This window comes from Microcebus murinus, chromosome 4 (genome assembly GCF_040939455.1).
Source record: "Microcebus murinus isolate Inina chromosome 4, M.murinus_Inina_mat1.0, whole genome shotgun sequence".
Taxonomy (NCBI): Eukaryota; Metazoa; Chordata; class Mammalia; order Primates; family Cheirogaleidae; genus Microcebus; species Microcebus murinus.
This window is the reverse complement of record NC_134107.1, coordinates 70,221,035-70,241,030: the sequence shown is the minus strand read 5'-3', so window position 1 is coordinate 70,241,030 and position 19,996 is coordinate 70,221,035. Positions and strand designations below refer to the sequence as shown.

General features: G+C 42.3%; 1 protein-coding gene across 2 annotated transcripts in view; it reads left to right on the top strand.

The window, feature by feature from the left end:
• The window catches only part of ME3 (malic enzyme 3), a 194,698-nt gene that overhangs the window by 90,194 nt on the left and 84,508 nt on the right, over positions 1-19,996 (top strand). For both annotated transcript variants that reach the window (XM_020286644.2, XM_076002409.1), the window contains exon 4: positions 336-485. In XM_020286644.2, coding sequence (XP_020142233.2) covers positions 336-485 — 150 coding nt within the window. The remainder of the gene's footprint in view (positions 1-335; positions 486-19,996) is intronic.

Genomic DNA, 19,996 nt, shown 5'->3' with positions numbered 1-19,996 from the left:
CTCTGAACATTAGCCTCCTTGCCTCTAAAATAGCAAGAATTATAGTACCTACCTTACGAATCACTGGAAGTCTTAAAGGAGTTAATGTAAAATATTTAGAATGGTACCCACCCATGTGCTATAATAGTAAGCATCATAAAGCAGGTCATCTTCTGGACATTTCTTAGCTGTTGAACCCATGCTCAGGGCAGATGGGTGACTTGCCCGTGAATGTGCCCTTGTAGCGGGAGCAGGCAGTGCCGGTCCTGCGCCCTTTCTACACAGGGGCTCGAGCACCTGCACGCTGCCATGTGTGGAGCTCTGTGATCAGCTTGCTGCTTCTCTCCTTCTCCAAGGTACATCATTCTCATGACACTCCAAGATCGGAATGAGAAGCTCTTCTACCGGGTGCTGACGTCGGACGTGGAGAAGTTCATGCCGATCGTGTACACACCGACCGTGGGGCTGGCCTGCCAGCACTACGGCCTGACCTTCCGCAGGCCCCGGTGAGCCCACGCGGGCCCAGCGCTCAGGGAGGGGCTGTCGCATGCAAGGGAATAAGTTCTTTCCGCTGCCCGTGCTGACTGGAGGCTAACTCTTGACTGGGTCCAAGAAAGGGACATTTGATTTTACGGTCTTGTTCAGGAAAATGATCCCATAGGCAGAGAAATGAGCTGGAAGAGTAGCTAGCCAGGAGATATTGAATGGGAATGTTCTCTACTTCCAAATAATAAATACCAACGTGTTCAGAGTTGGCCTGAGAGATAGTTCAGATTGTTTTTCTCTCATTATCTACCTGTCACCTTCTGGCCTCCTCTGGTCCTCTCCAAAGTGCTGACAGCTCTCCTGCCAATTCAGGCCAGTGACTAATGGAGAGTTGGACACCAAAACCTGAATTTTTTTGCTGACTCAAAGAACAAGTATACCTTCCTCTGGCCTTGACTCAGATTCTACTTAAAATGTCATCTTATTGGGCAAAATTTTGGCACTGCATTTTCTTTCAGAGCCAAAGAATTTTGAGCAGTTTTCTTAAATAAAAAAAAATCACTTGTTTTTTTCATGATGAGTTCAAAATATGTATATATAATTTTAAAAGGGGATCCTTGGGGAAGGTGCCTGATAATTATAAATGTATAGTTCTGACACTAATGATAAAAGAGCTGCCTGGATTTATTGTATGTAATGGAACATTGTTCTAGTTTGTGTTAGAATATGTAAATATGCAATGTAGGGAGCAAAGGCTCTTATCCCCCTAAGGTTCATTGAAAAATCACTGACATGAGGCAGATGGATTAATAGGTGGAAAAAGTTACAAATTTATTTTTAGCATGTACACATGGGAAACCTCAGAATGAAGATTCAACTCCTTAATGTGGCCCAGAGGTTTTTAAAGCTTGGGGACTTGAAAGCAGAAAAACAGGTTTGGGGAGGCAGAGAGGAAGAGGCTTGGGTAGCTAGCAAAGGTGGTCATGTTACATAAATGGAACCTTACAGGTAGCAGCCCTCAGAAAGGATAGATGGCAAATGTTTCTTTTCAGACCTGTAAAGGTGTCAGGCTCTCCGTTATTCTTTTCTAGATCAGGAAAGGATAGACCTGGCTGTATTAACGCAGATCAGATTATCAACAGATGTAACACCCACCCCCACCCCAAAAGACAGCTTTGCAGTGTTACTTCTATCTGTGAGACTCATGGCAGCCATCTCAAAGTATGTCAAAGAAATGCAGATGGAAAAATCCGAACTCTGAAATATTTGAAAGAAGTTTATTCTGAGCCAAATTTGAGGACCATGTCCCGGAGCCACTCCCAAGAAGCCTCGAGCAAGTGGACTCGCTGTGGCTGGGTGACAGTTTGGTTTTACACATTTTAGGGAGACAGGAGTTACAGGTAAAGTCATAAATCAATATGTGGGAGGCATACATTGATTTGGCCCAAAAAGATGGGACATCCAGAAGTGGAGGGGTGGGCTTACAGGTTATAGGTGGGTTTAAAGATTTTTTGGCTTATAATTGGTTAAACACATGAAGCTTTCTCTAGAGGCTTGAAATGTTTTAACATAAGAAGCTGTTATATACGTAGATTTGTTGTGTAAATTGCAGGTTTGTCTTGCATAACCCTAGGCCTGTTAATGGGTTACAAAGGATGTCCCCAAGAAGGCAGCGTGCATGATAAGGCATGTCTGACTTCCTTTCTTCTGGCAGGCAATTTAGGATATTCCTTTGGCCATGAGAGGGTCCATTCAGTCAGCTGGTGGGGGCGGGGGTGGACCTTAAAATTTTTATTTTAGTTCACAGAAATATATTTTGGGGTAAAACATTTCTAGTTTCCTTCAGCAACATACTGTGTATAGATGTGTGATTTACGTTTATATAGAATTTATAAATCAGTGTTTGTAAATCATGCGTTATATGGGGAACATGTAATCATGGATTTAGAGCAACTTTTGTTAGTTTGGAAAAACAATCTTGCAGTTTTGAAGCCAGCATTTGGGTTCAGCATTACAAGCTGATAACAGAGTGTTCCCGATGCCTTTTCGGGTCCCACTATTACCGCGGGCAAAGGAGAGCGCATCCAACCTCATCTTTATGGCGGTGCGTCCAGCTGTTGTAGCAGACATGTATGTCTTCGTCACCCAGAAGAGCCAAGCTTTTGCAGTCTTACAGGGGGACCACTGCGCCAGAGCCCTGCAGCAGTTCTGGGCTTCAACTTGCCTTTTTCCATAGCAGAGAGACTCCTGTTTTCTTCTCATCTCTGAAACCGACAGTGGCAGAGACACTGGGGGCTGGTACATTTCTGAAGGATGCAGGACTCCATTTACCTCCCTGTTCCTACTCAGAAATGGTCCTTCCTGCACAGAGCATCTAAGTTCAAATATTTTTTCCAAGGCCTTCAGCAGCCCTCTATGGCTTAAAGAATCAAGTCCAGCACTTGGACAGATCTAAGCTCGCCACAGCCCAGCTCCAAAATTGAATGTTCTAGCAACATTCTGATCTGTTCTCCATGCCCAAGTACACCAGGTGTTCTTCTCCATGCTTTTGCACATATAGTCCTGTCTGCCTTAAAGTCCCACATTCCCCCCTTTTCTCACTCTCCACCATCGCAATTCAGGTTAGCCTTTAAGGCCCACGCCAAGGGGCAGCCTCCCTGTGGAGCCCTCCTTGATCCCCTCAGGATGAAATGATCATTCCTTTCTCAGCCTCCCCCCAACCCTTTACACACACTTCTGCTCCATTGTTTTCTTTTTCCTGTTTTATGTTTTCAGTTATTTGTATATCAGTCTGCCCTACTAGAATACAAATTTCTTGAGGGGGCAGGAAACATGTCAGATCCATGTGTGTGTTCTAGACCAGTACTTGGCAAGTAATTGTCACTCAGTTGGGAAAGTCCTACTGTGTACTCACTGTGAAGACCTGGGTCTTTGCCCTCAGCTCAGAATTTTAATTCCTTGACCCTAGAACACTTTTAACTACAGAGGTAAACCAAACTCAATGTTATACAGACACACATGATTTTGCTCTTCTGGAACCCTCTGTTTCCTGAAGAGATCTTTTGGCCCTTATGGCATGGCTCACTCCCTCCCCTGGCATGGAGCTGAGAGAGTTTGGAAATTCAAGGGCATCTCACTCCCACCTCCCACTGCCAGGGCGTGTAGAAGCCCTCGAGCCACAGGTTCCTATGGACTAGATTTTGGATTCAGTTGTTTCTAGACAAACTAGTATCAGGGTCAGGACCCTGAATATGCAACAAGCTTGTAAAAGTAGAATTTGCCTCCAGAGCCTACTCCAAAACCCAGGGAAACCACCAGGATTGAATTTGAGTTAACAAACATTTACAGAGCAACTAGTAGGTGCCAGGCATCATGTTAAACACTGAGGTTACCCCAAAGAACAAAACACATATAATAATATAAGTTAAATATAATAAAAGTTAAAAGGAAATAAGAGATTTAATAGAAACAAAGAATTACAGGAAACAAGGGAAAGGAAAATTTATTTTCCCTAGAGGCAGCAGGGATGCTTCACAGAAGAGATGACATTTGGCTGGTCCTCAAATGTTGCAGAGGAATTCCGTAGGTAAAGAAGGAGGGAGCAGTCATTCTCATCCATTTGGCTCTGGAGGCAAATTTCCATCAGACCTCAGCTCCATGCCAGGAGAGAGAGTGAGCTAGAGGACCTCTTCAGGAAACAGTGGGTTCTAGAAGAGCAAAATCATATGTGTTTGTATAACATTGGGTTTGGTTCACCTCTGCGGTTGAAAGTGTTAGTTTGTTTACATGGTCAATGATTAATTTTCTTTGTAAATATTTAAAAATGCATATGTATACCATGCACTGTGCTATCCCTGCTGGTCCTGAGCTCAGTGCGCTGGTGAATTGCTTGAGGTTGAGAACTGTATTTTGTTCTTTGGGGTGACCGCTCAGTGTTTAACATGATGTCTGACACCTACTAGTTGCTCCATAAATGTTCATTAAACTCAAATTCAGTCCTGATGGTTTCCCTGGGTTCTGCAGTGGGCTTCAGAGGTACATGAGTCCAGAGACAGGAAAGTAGAGAGGCTGGGTACAATGGACAAGTGATTCTGGCTGACAAAGAGGAAGTCCTTGTCTCTTTCATAGCACCCAAGGGGCGTGGATTAATGGGGAGCTAGTTCAGACTCAGGTCCCCCTCCCACTCGTGGTTCTCCAAGGGGTCAGTAACGGCCAGGGCAGGCAGGCAGGAGAGTGGGGTTCCATGTGAGTGGACACAGAGCCCTGCCAACCACCTGAGCCCAGAGAAGCAGGTCAGCTTGGGGTTGGGGTAGAGAGGACACTGCAGAAGTGGAACATATAGTGTGGGAAACAGGCACTTGAGAGTCCTGGCAGAGAACCTACAAACAAACTGGCACCAGAAGAAAAGTCTAACAACCAGTTACTAATAGGCCAGGTACTATCTTAAAAATCTCTACATATATTAACTCATTTAATTATTACAAGCTCCTTAGGAACTAGAAACTATTATCATCCCATTGGCAGATGGGAAAATTGAGGCACAGGAAACTTAACGGAAGTCACAAAGTTTATAATCAGCAAAGCCAAGACTCAATGCATGCAGTGTGAATCAAATGGTGAACAGGTATTCTACGCTACACTGTCACTTATAGTTTAGGACTGTGCACATTTGTGGGCACTCAGGAGGGGTGCCATTGCAGCTCCAGGAATGTGTGCCTGCCCAGGGCCCTCAGGTGGGGATGGCTAGGACCATTTCCAGAGCATCTCCTGGGAGGAACTGACCCTGCCAGGTCACGGGGCCTGCAGCTGGGTGAGGCTGAGGCAGGCTGGGGCAGACTGAACCGTCTTCTTAGATTAGTGCCTCACACTCTTGGTACAGGCTTCCCGCATGTGTTTTGCACGATCCCTTCTTCAGATGATTACCCAATTAAGTTATTTGACATATGACATTCTGAGCTATTGCTCTAGGTTTCCATTTGGCTGCTTTCCAGGTGTTGACTCCACACCTGCCTTGCTCCTGCGGGAAATGAGTTTGGGCTCCTCCCCAGGCCTGAGCTCCATGCCTGGCTTGGAATGGCTTTATGGATTAGCATCTGAAGGGAGGATAGCCCCAAGGCCAAGGGGAGAGAGCCAGTGCCTTCTCAGTTTCTGAAATGTTAAACATTCCTGCCAGGTTCCCAGGAACAATGAAGTCCTCTGTAAAAGTCCTGGCTCCCCACCAAGGCTAATTAGGTCCAGCTGATGCTAAAATGGAGCCTCCCACAAGCCTGGGGCTCTGCATCTCCTCACAACCTGGAAGGAGATAGCAGAGCATCTCTGGGGGTACCTAAGTGTCCCTGGGCAGATAGACACAGCAGAAGGTTCTGGAATCTTCTTCTTGCCTCTCCTCTGGCACATTATCTGCAGGTGCCTCCATGGGCCTGGCCTGATGGAGTGTCCCTGAGGGTCACTAGTGTGTGTCTTGGAAGATGTGAAAGGCAGAAGAATGTCTGGTGGAGGCTGGGACAGAACTCAGCCCAGAGGAAGGGTACATGGAGGAAGCCAATTTAGTGTCCAGTGCTGGTGCATCCTCTCCTTTCCCAAGGCCACCCACCTCCCCATCAGCCCTGTCTTCACACTGCTCATCCTCTTAGGCTCCAAGCGATATGCACACACCTGTAGAACTAACAGTTCCCAGCTTCAGTGTGGGGTCCAACCTGTATGAGTGATGGAGGTGTCAAAGAAAAAATTATCTGGATATATGTTAAAGATGGGAAGATAGGCCAGGCACTGTGGCTTACGCCTGTAATCCCAGCACTCTGGGAGGCTGAGGCAGGAGGATCAGTTGAGGCCAGGAGTTCAAGCTCAGCCTGAGCAAGAGCAAGACCTGCTTCTCTACTAAAAATAGAAAAAATTAGCCTGGCATTATGGTGTGAGCCTGTAGACCCAGCTACTCAGGAGGTTGAGGCAGGAGGATCACTTAAGCCCAGGAGTTTGAGGTTGCTGTGAGCTATGATGACACCATTGCACTCCACCCAGGGTGACAGAGTGAGAGACTCTTGTCTCATTAAAAAAAGATAAAGTGGATTTTATTTGGGGAAGGGGAGCAAAGTGGCAGGTACAGGGACCACTGCATCGGGGTCTTGCAGCAGGGGAGAGTAGTCTCAACTCCAGTTCCAGCATGGACAAGTGGGGATTTATAACTAAGGAGCAGGGTGGGAGTCAGTGGGTGGAAAACTACTAAGAGGAAACACCAAGAATAAGGGATTTCTGGGCTGGACTCCGTGGCTCACAGCTGTAATCCTAGCATTTTGGGAGGCCAAGGCAGGAGGATTGCTTGAGGCCAAAAGTTCGAGACCAGCCTGAGCAAGAGCAAGACCCTGTCTCTACAAAAATTAGAAAAATTAGCCAGGAATGTTTTTATCTTCAACCACCTCCACCTCCACCCACCCACACACAGAGGAACTCATAGGACATCAATCACATGCCTCTGCTTCTTAAATATCCACTGGAGTCTATTTCTAGCCATGCATAGGACCAATGAGTGCCAGCATCTTGACCAAAGCCACTCTGGAAAACAAAGACAACCTTGTCTCAGCAAATAGGAAGAGCCCTCACACCCAGGGTGCAGTCTTTGAGCACATCACAATATGATTCCAACCCAGCTGTCAGCTGACTGGGAATAAACACACGCATGCTCCCAGCACAATTGGAAGGCAAGGAGAGAGCCAGGATTAGCATCATCAGACCAGCCTCCTCCCCAGTCTCAGGGCACCAAAGCACTGATTTGGCCAGGACTGCTTTCATCCAATTCCACCCAGACTCCTCTGCCAAACTATTTCAGCTGTGTTGCTGGAAAGCCTCCCTTGAGGAGAGCAAGATCTGCAGCTGGGTCTGGTTAACCTTCTCCAGCTGGCCCTGTTAGTCCTCTAGCTGAGGCTGTCATGGGAAGAGCACTGGATTAAAAGTCAGGAGATCTGGATTCTAGCCCACCACCCCCTTTCTGGCTATGCCTCCTTAGGCAAGTCTCGAGTAAAAGTGGTAGAGTTAGATTACATGGCTTCTATGATCTCTTCCAGCTCTAACAGTTTATGATCTAATAACCCAAACTCTATAACTAAATTAGAAATGAGTTATTTAGGTGAGCCATGGTCACATTATAGGAACAAGCCTAAATTTCCCCACCTGTAAAATTAAGAGGGTCAAGTTAGAGTAGTGATTCTCAGTTCTGGCTGTGCATTAAAAGTATCTGGGGAGCTTTAAATCAGAATCCCTGAGCTAGAGTCCAGGCATCTTTAGTGTTCAAAACCTCTTTAGGAGATTCTAATGCATAGCTAGGGCTGAGAACCACTGAGCTGGATGATCTCTGAAATTCCTTCCAGCTTGGATCTTCTCTGATTTTTAGGGAGTTGAGAACTTGCATCTTGTATTTTCCAAGCCAGCCTGGGAAGTATATTTGAAGATTATGGTCATCATAACATTACAGAACCTCGATCTCCAACTCAACCATCAGCAAGCCCTGTTGTTGAGCCCCACTGCCACACCCCTTCATATCTCATTCATAAGGTCGGTGAATTGCAGTGTCTCACATCTGTTGTCCTCCTACCTCCCTCAGTTTCCTCCTGAAGCTCCTATTACTACACAGAAGTCACCGTTCTCCCAAGCTGTGCTCATTCCCTTGACTCCCTGTGTAATTACTCTCCTTGTATTGGTAACAGCTGCCCACTCATCTGATGTCAATGATTAGATAGGTGCAAACATCAGACCCAAGGGAGACCAATCACTTGGTGACCAGTCTGGCCTGGCTCAAAAGATGAGCTGGATCAGTTGGAGTCCTTTTCAGGAATTTGAACTGAGATGTGGAAGAAGTTACATAGAAGGAATTTTCCAGTTGGGAAGGCAAAAAGGAAGCTATAGTTTGGACTTTAGAGTCAGATCATGGTAGGCCAATGACAAATGCCAGCTATGAAGGAACAGAAAAGAGCAGTGACTAAAGGCATAAGTCTGGGAGAGAGGAGACAAAGGCAGATGGGAGAGAAAGGAGAAAACATGGGCAGAGAGAGTGATTGGTCCCTAGAGCTGCCTCAGTTCATGACAGCATTCCACTCCCATTCCTGTTCACAAGTCTACAACAAACCCACTTTCTCCAGAGGTAACTTAAATGCCTTAGTTTAACTAGAAGAGCCAAACTGAAAAAGAGCTGTGAAATCAGATGGATCTGCGTAGTGTCCTGAGCCCCGTGTTAGTAGGTTGGATGGGCTAACAGATTAAAGTAGGGCATCCCGATATTTAGTGTGCATTCAAATCACCTGGCAGGCTTGTTAAAACAGACTCAGCAAATCTGGGATGGGACCAGAGAATTTACATGTCCAGCAAGGTCCAGGTGATATTGATGCTGCTGGCCCAGGGACCACATTTTGAAAACCACTGGATTAAAGGATGGTGAAGGGCAGCTCAGTACTAAATGAATAGAGACCAGCTGAAGACAGCAAAAGGGTAGATACTTCCAGGCCCACTGTATATTAGTAGAGAGAGCTGGGAGTCATGAGATATGGGTTCTGGTCGCAGTTCTTGTCAACAACTAGCAGCGTGACCTTCTGTAAATCCCTGCCCCTTTGTGTGCCTCACTTTCCTCCTTTGTAAAACCAGAGGATTTTACTAGGTGATCTCAGGAGCTCCTTCCAGCCCTTACAGTTTCTAATTTTTGAGCAGATTAGAGCACTGTGGCTATAAATTTGCCTCCAAGGTTTTTGGGATTTAAGGGAGGAAAATGCAAAAGGGACGAAAACACATAGTTTTCATTTTCTGACAAGCAAAAGCTTGCAGGCTTATCTGTGAAAGTGTCATTTTTGCTGAGAGCTGCGATTCACGAATGGGCACCTTCCCAGACAGACCAGCTGGGCAGTCCAGGATCTGTCATAGATTGTTTGGTGCTGCAGCTTGGGAATTGATGCTGGCATAGAGCTAAGGAAGGTGGCATGAGGAGTTCTTCCAAAGCATGAGGTCGTTCAGCTGTTATTTGACAGAAACGTCACATGAAGTAAGTTAAATTGGATCTGGATCCCACATTGCTGAAATGCTTTGGAACAGAGAGGTAGAAGAGAGAAGGAACATTTATTTTTGTGTCTGAATTACATGGATTTCAATTGATAAGGGAATTGGCTTATTCTTTTTTAGAGGGAGTTTTTGGATTTACATCCAAAACAGTGAGTTTGTCCTTAAATGCATGTGTCCTAAAATCCTGGGACTTTTAACATCCAGAAGGAGCAGCTTGCTCTGTGGGGACAACATGAGACACTCACCCCTCAGCCATCCCTGAGTTCCAGTGGGAGTTAAGGTGGGAATGCTTGGGCAGCCCCACACAGATGCAAAGATTGCATTTTCTTTACTCAGGCTGGAGACAGATGAACTTTATTAACTAGAACAGGATGTTCTGGGTTTGACTTCCTTTAGCCAAAGGCAGATTTCCCTGGCAATTTAAACAAACTAATTTTTGTTTCTTTTTGTCTGGCTCTGTCCTTTTCCTCCTTTGTCCCTGGCAATCCCAGCCATGGTGATCAAAAGAATAGGTGTGGGGGAGAATTTCCTTACTCTGAGAAGGAAATACGTACATACAATCAGGAGTTAAGTAGACCTTTCCTCAGATAACCTTGATCTCCCATTAACCTGTAAAATGCGCGAAAGGTTGTTGTGTTTGCTCGCACTACATTTACTGCGAAAAGAGTAGCTTCTTAAGCTGCTGCAAGCAGTACAAATATTTTGAAAGGTTCCAGGCTAGAGGAAGAGTAAAGGATTATTGGTATAGAATTTCGTGATGAAAAGTGAAGGCTGCCTTGCCAGAAAGGAACACCCCTACCAGCTGCCCACTTCCTAAAATCCATTATTAGATTCATGTCCTTGTGTTAGTCCATTGTACCTACAGGAATCCCCTCGAATGTCCCATGTACCCTAGAGGGGTAACATTGAAAACTTTGTCTATGAACTGGTTTTTAAGAGATACCCAATGAGGTGTCATAGACATTGTCCAAAACATTACTGAAGGGGGGCAAGTGGAGCTACTAAAAGGATACAAAGTAACATGGGTGATGGAAGATGGACTTTCCCAGCTCCACACAATTTATGTGATCTTGTCTCCTGAATCACAAGCCTTGGGGGGAAGGCACTGTGTGTTCTTGCCTGTATCTCCCATGGTGTCTTCAAGCACCTGCCAGAGAGGGAGCACTTAAAGACTATTTTCTGATTAGACTCAACAAACATTAGTTAAGCACCATCTTTATGGTTGGCCACCATAAGTGCGTGGAAGAACCAAATGGAACAAGGAAGTTTATTCATGGTCTCTATTTTTGAGGTGTTTATGGCCCAACTGAGAAGAACAGTTCTAAGCCAACATAAGCCAATGTGTGAAGTGTGGTAGATTGTCTAGTTTTCTTTGTAAATATCAAGGAAATTCATTATGACAATATCTCTCCATTGAATTTTTGGTTCCTGATCTAAACCTCAAGAGAAGGATTTTAATTCACATTGAGAAGAGGGCCCAGCACAGTCCCTGGCATGCAAAGATTTTTGAGATGGGTTCCAAGCAGGAGGAACTGCATAGGCAAGGCATGTGGCTGGAACAAGCCAAGAATCATAGCTGGTTGCCCCTTCCTCCTTAGCAACCCCAACTTATTTCAGTTATCTTTCTTCCCCCAAATGATCATGTGCTTTGAAGAAGTCTTGGCCCTTCCCCGAACCAAGCAGTGGGTCCTACTTAATCTCTGGCAATCACTGTGGTCCAGTCCCCTTGCCAGTGATTGATTTAGGCATAACTATGTGACCCAATTCTGGCCAAAGGGAAGGGAGAGTTATCTGTGAAAGGGTTTCTGGGAAAGGTTTTGCTCATCAAAAGAATACCCCTCTTCTTCCCTGGTTGTCTTTATGTCTGCCATGCCTGAAACCACAACAATCACCCTGCAGCCCTGAGGAAAACAGCCAAGGACCAAGCCTGTACTGCACAGGATGGGCAGTGGAAACATGGAGAGCTTGGGTCTTTGGTGGGACATTGTTGAGCCACTAAATAAACAAATCCTGGAGCCATTTGCCTCTGGACTTCTTGTTATATGAAATAAATCAATCTCCTCTTTTCAGCAAGTTGAGTCAAAGCTTTCTGTTACCTACAGCTGAAAGCAATTCCCCTTCCTGATGGGATACTTGGATGGCCCCTGTCATGTAACATTATTTACTCGGAGCTTCTAATGCACCAGGCACTCTTCCAGTGCTTTACTCATTCAGGCCCCACACCATCTCTCTGTGGTATGTAATAGTATTAGGCCCATTTTCAGGAAGAGGAAACTGAGGCACTGAGAGTTAAAATAACCTTAAAAGGGTACATGGTAGAGCCACGACTCACTCCCAAGCTGCAGGGTGTACACCCTTATCTGCTACCTGTCATTTCCTTCATTTCATGAGCCTCTGCTCTGGGGTGATTGAGCAACCATCTCCAGGACAGAGGGCTGGCCATGCAGGGAGACTATTCCACTGACCAGGGTGGGGAAGGCAAGACTGGATATAAGGCAACGTGGGGAATTTGGGTTAGTCAGGGGTTGTGATACACTCGAATGGGGAAGGGCTGTAATGAAAACATTTCTTGAGGAGGATAATTCTTGGAGGACTAAGGAAGAGAGCCCATGGGGACCTCTTGTATTAACTAAAGCATGAGAGGATCCTGATGGGTTTCTCATGTGGAAATGAGGGGAGGAAACCCAGAACACCGGTACAGAGGAATCTGCAGTACTAAAGACAAGTTGGATGTGAAGGTGAAAGTGAGAGAAAGCACTGTCAGGTTGAGAACCGTGTGGTAGTGGACTGACAGCCGTGGAAAGTTCAGCTTCAGCCTCAGAAATGGAACAGTGAGCTGGATTATAACAACTCCATTTATTGAGTGACCAGTATGGTGATAGTCAAGTTGCTTTTATTATCTTAGAATCACACGGCAGCTGTAAGAAGTGAGAGTGTATTATCCTCCTCAGAGCAGATTGGAGACTTGCCTAAGGCCATACAAACAAGCGGCAGCATTCAAACCTGGATCTATTCTATTCCCAGGCCTCTCCTTCTTTCCATACTGAAATCCCTCTAGTCCCTCATTGTTAAGACTCAGCATTTCTGAATCACGTGTGTTCCACACAAAGATGCCCTTTTCCCCAAACAACCACAACAAAGCAAACATATTCCCAGACTGAATGACATTAGCAACAGGTATCTGCAGGCGTCCATGTGCATCAGTTCCACAACTGGAGTCCCCTGCAGGGAGATGGGATGACGTGGGGCTGTGAAGTGCTGTGCTACATCAAGGTGCTAGGTTAAGGAGCCTCAGAAAAAAAAGCCAGGGCTTGCACCTTGGGCAGGTTCTTCACACCTGCACAGGCAGAGCAAGGACAGACCAAGAATTTCATGGGGCTCCTGCTCCCCTGATGCCCCCTTGAGTTGGTGATGGAATATTTAATGCCTCCACATTTTACAAAAACCCCTGCACATTTGGGAGGCCGAGGCGGGCGGATCGCTCAAGGTCAGGAGTTCGAAACCAGCCTGAGCGAGACCCCGTTTCTACCAAAAATAGAAAGAAATTAATTGATCAACTAAAAATATATATACAAAAAATTAGCCGGGCATGGTGGCGCATGCCTGTAGTCCCAGCTACTCGGGAGGCTGAGGCAGTAGGATCGCTGAGCCCAGGAGATTGAGGTTGCTGTGAGCCAGGCTGATGCCACGGCACTCACTCTAGCCTGGGCAACAAAGTGAGACTCTGTCTCAAAAAAAAAAAAAAAAAAAACAAAAAAAAACAAAAAAAAAACCCTGCACAGCTTGTGGAGCACTGTAGCCAACACAGATGTCACCTGGGTGCCCCCTGTAGCCTATTCCCAAACACCCCCAGACAACTCCCTGTGCTGAGTTCCAAGATGGGCTGGGGTTTTTGCTTCCAAAGAGGCCTTTGAAAACAGAGAGTCAAATCTCTTCAGGAAGACTTATGTGGGAACAGATGAAGTCAATTAACAATGAAGAGACCCTTGAGCTCCTCGTTTTTGCAGATTCGCCTCCCCTTGCAGCATACGCTAGCGAGATCATGGAGCTAGAAATTAATCAGCTCAAACCAAGGCCAAGAGGACAAGTGACACCTTGCCTGCCAGGGGCACAAGTCAGTAGAAATGGTAGGACTACAACTCAGGTCTCCTGCCTCTATCTGCTCCAGAAGTCTATACTGGGGAAATAGGTGTTCACTGCACTGTTTGAATCAAACTTAATTCACCTTTATTAGTTATATAGTGCTTCAAAGTTTTAGGGTGACTTGAAACACAGTCCTGCCAACTGCCATGAAACAGACAGGGTAGCCCCTTTTCACATGAGGAAATGGAGAATTCAAGAGGTTAAATGACTCCCCAAAAGCTACATAAATAGTAAGAGACAGAACTGAACTTAGTGTTTAGCTATTTGCCATCCAGGACTCTTTCCTCTACTGGACTGTAAATTTCTGATGGGCAGGAACCATTTGTTCCCTCACTGTCCTATACCCAGCAGCCGGCATGGGGCCTTCCTCATGGTCCTTGTGAGATAGAAAGAAGCAGGGGGTGGGAGGAGTAGGGGATAGATGGAAGAAATATGGAGTTTTTTTTCCTGATAACTTCTAATAGAATCCTAGAGGAGTGAGCTTCAATTATCAATGGCTCCTTACTTACAAAGAGCTGTATGTAACTCTATAACTTTGTTTAAAATACCTTGTAGCCTAAATTTTATTTTCCATTTTTTAATTTGTTGCTTCAAAGTGTTTTGTTTTTATGAAGTGTTTCTTGTAAGATTTTTAAACTGATTACTATTTGTAGTATATCCTAAATTTTTTTAAACATTAATGTATAAAGTGATTTAATTCCTTTAAGAACCTTAAGCAAGAAAAATTTCATAGGGGATAATAGGCACTCAGTAAATGTTTCTGGAATTGAACTGGATTTAAATGCTAGGATGGAAAGATAAAAGTAGTTGCAAAAAGTTTCTGTGTTACTGAGATGATTAAGGAATAGACTTTATCCATTATTTGCAAATTAACTTTATCCCCAGATACAGGTCTATCAAGTGGGAAGAAATCAATAGCTAGAGTAGAATGACACCATGACTTGCACTTCCAAAATCCCTGGCTCAGGTGGATTAATACCTATGTCCAATTCTCATCACAAATGAGGTGCAATAGATTGCCCTTGCCTGCTGCTGCAGGGTGGACCCAGGGTGAGCCAATCAGTGCTTCTCATGTGCAGCCAAGTGAAGGGACATAGATGTGAAGTTGTCATGGTAACTTTTTTACTGATTGGAAGAATAGACAAAGCTAGGGTGAAACTCCTTGGATGGTATGGGGGTGGGAATGGGGGTAACCAGCACAGAGAAAATTCTCTCTTTCTAGACAAAGAAGGTACAGGAAATTTGAATTCAAGTAGAACAAATACAGGTAAAAGTGCTAGCTAGAACAATTAAGATAAATAGGTAATGAAATGATTTTAATTATTAAACCCAGAGGGCAGTGTTTGAGAGTAAACCTCTACCTAGGCCAATGGTTTTAAACTTTCATAAGAGTCCACTTATGAAAAATTACAGACCCCACCTCCGTTCCCCAAGATTCTGATTCATTGTGTCTGGAGTGGGGCCCAAGATTCTCCATTTTAAAACTACCTACAACTTACTCTCCTACAGGAATCTCATAGACCACACAGGTAAGAGAGGGGCCGTATTTTCATTAACACTACCCTGGGGAAATGCAAACCAAGCAGGAGCACACTCAACTATTCTCACCTCCTGGAAAAATTGAGGGAGAATAGAGGCTGTTTTCTAGTTGGGGCAGTTTAAAAACAAAACAAAAACAGAGTTTAAGTAGTCAGTGACTGATAGCAGTTGTTTCCCAAATAAGCTACTTTAGTTTATACATTGCACTTTCTTGGTTAAATTTATTCCTAAGTATTCTTCCATGCTATTATAAATGGGATTATTTTCTTAATTTCTTTTTTGGATAGTTTGTTGTCAGTGTATAGAAACACTACTGATTTTGTATGTTTATTTTGTATTTTGCAACTTTACTGTTTTATCAGTTTTGTGTTTTTTTTTGGTGGAGTCTTTAGGGTATGCCATGTAGGAAATCATGTTGTCAACAGTGAGAGAGAGTTTCACTTCTTCCTTTCCTATGTGGATGCCTTTTATTTATTTTTATTGCCATACTGCTCTGGCTAGGACTTCCAGTACTATGTTGAATAGAAGTGATGAGAGTGGGCAACCTTGTCTCATTTTTGATCTTAGAGGAAAAGCTTTCAGCATCTCATAATTGATGTTATCAGCGGGTCTTTGATGTTAGCATATGGCCTTTATTGTGTTGGGGAACATTCTTTCTATAACTAATTTGTTGAGAGTTTTTATCATGAAAGAATGTTAAATTTTCTCCAATGTTTTTTCTATATCTATTGAGATGATCATGTGGGTTTTTATCTTTATTCTGTTAATATAGTGAATCATATAATGTTGAACCATCCTCACATCCCAGGGATAAATGCCACTTGATCAGGGTGAATGATCCTTTAATGTACTGTTGAATTTAAGTTTTCTTCTATAATCCTGCACCACATAACAATGTTTCGGTCGATGATGGACCATATATAAAATGCTTGTCCCATAATATTATAATGGAGCTGAAAAATTCCTATTGCCTAGTGATGTCACAGCCATTGTGATGTTGTAGTACTCATGGGTTTGTGCTGATGCTGACATAAACAACCCTAGTGTGCTGCCAGCAGTATAAAATATAGCACATACAGTTATGTACAACACATAATACTTGATAATGTTAAATGATTAAATTGCTGGTTTGTGTATTTACCATACTATACTATATATCATTAGTTTAGAGTGTACTACTTTTACTTATTAAAAATGACAGGCAACTGTAAAACAGCTTCAGGCAGTTCCTTCAAGAGTATTTCAGAAGAAGGAATTGTTGTTATGGGAGATGATAGCTCCATGAGTGTTATTGTCCCTGAAGGCCTTCTAGTGGGACAAGATATGAGGTGGAAGACAGTGATATTGATGATCCTGACTCTGTGTAGTCCTGGGCTAATGTGTATGTGTCTTAGTTTTTAACAAAAATGTTTAAAAAGTAAAAAAAAAGAAAAATGAAGCTTATAAAATAAGGATATAAAGAAAGAAAATATTTTAGCACAGATGTACAATGTGTGCTTTAAGCTAAGTATTATTTTTAAAAAAGTCAAAAGGAAAAAAAATTAAAATGTTTAAAAAGTAAAAATAATCATAGTAAATGAGAGTTAATTTATTATCAAAGAAAGAAATTTTTAAAATAGCTTTAGTGTAGCCTAAGTGTACAGTGTTTATAAAGTCTACAATAGTGCACAGTAACGTCCTAGGTCTTCACATTCACTCACCACTCACTAACTCACCCAGAGAAACTTTCAATCTTTCCAGTCCTTCATGGTAAGTGGCCTATAGAATTATACAATTTTTTATCTTTTATACGATATTTTTACTGTGCCTTTTCTGTTTAAATATGTTTAGCTACACAAATACCATTGTGTTACAATTGCCTACAGTATTCAGTACAGTAACATGCTGTACATGTTTGTAGCCTAGGAGCAATAGGCTATACTACATAGACTAGGAATGTAGTAGGCTATACCATGTAGATTTTTGTAAGTACACAAACTTATTGTGATATTTATACAACAATGAAATCACCTAACAGTGCATTTCTCAGAATATATTCCCATCGTTAAGTGACACACGACTGTATTTTGTTGAAGATTTTTATATCTTTGTTCATCAGGAATATTGGCCTGTAATTTTCTTTCCTTGTAATGTCCTTATCTGGCTTTAATATCAGAATAATGCTGGCTTTGTAAAATGAGTTTGAGAGTATTTCCTTTTTTTGTATTTTTTGGAAGAGTTTGAGATGGATTGATATTAGCTCTTCTTTAAATGTTTGGCAGAATTCAGCAATGAAGCCATCCAGTCCTGGATTTTTCTTTGATGGGAGATGTTTTACTGGCAATACTCCTTATTTGTTATTGCTCTGTTCAGATTTTCTATTTCTTCATGATTTAGTCCTGACAGGTTATATGTTTCTAGGAATTCATCCATTTCTTCTAGGTTTTCCAGTTAATTGGTGTATTACTATTCACAGTAGTCTGTTATGATCCTTTGTATTTCTGTGGTATGAATTGTAATGCCTTCTCTTTCGTTTCTGATTTTATATAGTTGAATCTTATTTATTTTTTTCCTAGTCTAGCAAAGAGTTTGTCAATTTTGTTTCTTTTCAAAAAAACCAACTCTTAAGTTTCACTGATTTTTTTTCTATTGTTTTTTCTAGTGTCTTTCATTTGTCTCTGTTCTGATCTTTGTTATTTCCTTCCTTCTGCTAACTTTGGGTTTAGTTTGTTCTTCATTTTCTAGTTAGTTGCGGTGTAACATTAGGTTGTTTGTGACCTTGTTTTTTAATGTAGGAATTTATTGCTATAAATTTTTCTCTTAGAACTGCTTTTACTGTATCACATAAGTATGTTGTGTTTCCAGTTTCATTTGTCTCAAGATATTTTTTTTATATTACACTTAATTTCTTCTTTGACTCCACGGTTGTTCAGAGCATATTGCTTAATTTCTACATATTGTGAATTTTCCTAAATTCCTTCTGTTATTGATTTCTAGTTTCATATCATTGTGGTCAGAAAAAATACTTTCCAAAGATAAGATTTCAACCTTATTAAATTTGTTAAGACTATTTTTGCCATCTAACATGTGATCTATGGAGGAAAATGTTCTATGTGCATTTGAGAAGAATGTATATTCTGTTGCTGTTGAATGGAATGTTCTCTATATGTCTGTTAGATCCATTTGGTCCAAAGTGTAGTTCAAGTCCAATGTTTTCTTATTGATTTCCTGTCTGGATGATCTGTCTATTGTTGAAGGTGAGATGTTGAAGTTCCCTGCTATTACTGTATTGCAGCCTATCTCTTCCTTCAGATCTTTTAATATTTACTTTGTATATTGAGTTGCTCCAACGTTGGGTACATATATATTTATAGTAGTTATAACCTCTTGATAAAATGACTCCTTTATCATTACATAATGTATTTCTTTATCTCCTTTTTACTGTTTTTGACTTAAAATCTAATTAGTCTGATATATGTATAACTACCTCCTGCTGTCTTCTGGTTTTCATTTGTATGGAATATCATTTTCTTTTCTTTTTTTTATTTATTTTTTTTAATTTTAGTGTAATATGGGGGTACAAATATTAAGGTTACATACATTGCTATTACCTTCCCTTCCACCTCCAGTAAGAGCTTCAAGCGTGTTCATGCCACTGACAATGCACAATGCACTTATAATGTATATATATAAACCCATCCCCTCCCCCCACCTGCCCGACACCCGATAAATTTTTTTTTTTATAACATTTTGGTTAGATTTTTATAACTTTGCCTTCACTTAGCAAAGGTTAGAGGTATGCCCTTCCCCTCCACACTGTTCACTGTATCCCTCAGATGTGGGTCTATCCCCCTACCCCCCGAATCTCTGGTGAACACCACCACCCTTTGAGCACCATAATGATAATCAGTCAGTACCAATGTGATGGCGAGTACATGTGGAGCCCATTTTTCTGATCTTGTGTCACCTCACTTTAGATAATGGGAATATCATTTTCTATCCCTTCACTTTCAATCCATGTGTGTTTCAAAGGTAATGTGAGTTTCTTGTAAGCAGCATATAGTTAAGTTTTATTTTTTTTAAATCCATTCAGTCACTCTATCCTTTTTGATTAGGGAATTTAGTCCATTTACATTCAAAGTAATTATTGATGGGTAAGGACTTACTGCTGCCATTTTGTTAATTGTTTTCTGGTTGTTTTATAGAGTCTTTGTTTCTTCCTTCCTCCCGTGCTGTATTCCTTTGTGGTTTGATGGTTTTATGTCATGGTATGCTTTCAAACTTTTCTTCAAAGAATTAATTTTTTTAACCCCAATGTACCAGGCATTGTGCTCACTGCTTTCCATATATTTTCTCTTAATTTTCACATACTTTATTAGAAATGTTTTATTTACTCCTATTTTACAGATTAGAAAAATTCAATCTCATTTGTCAAGGTCACTCAACTGCTAACCAGAAGACCTAGTATTTTATTCTAAATCTGTCTGAACCTCTGTTCTTGGGCTTCACAATATCATCAGTGTTTTGCAAATTGAAACGGGCCAGTTGGGACTTAGTCTTGACCAGAGATGCACACATCTTTTCCTAGTCATTTCAACGCAAATACTTTCTTGACCTTGAGGATTCCTGATCTTGAATGTTTTGAGATATCTTCCTTTAAAAGGATTTGTAGTTTGAAGGCTAAACTTAATCAAAACAAAAATCAGGTCAAATGTGTTCTCTCCCTCCCCCTGCTTAATTGCAACTGATGAGTGGTCCTTCCAGACATTTAGTTTCAGGCACTTAGCTGTCTCTTACATTTGCTTCCAGTGATTAGGGTCGCTGAGGTTTAAAC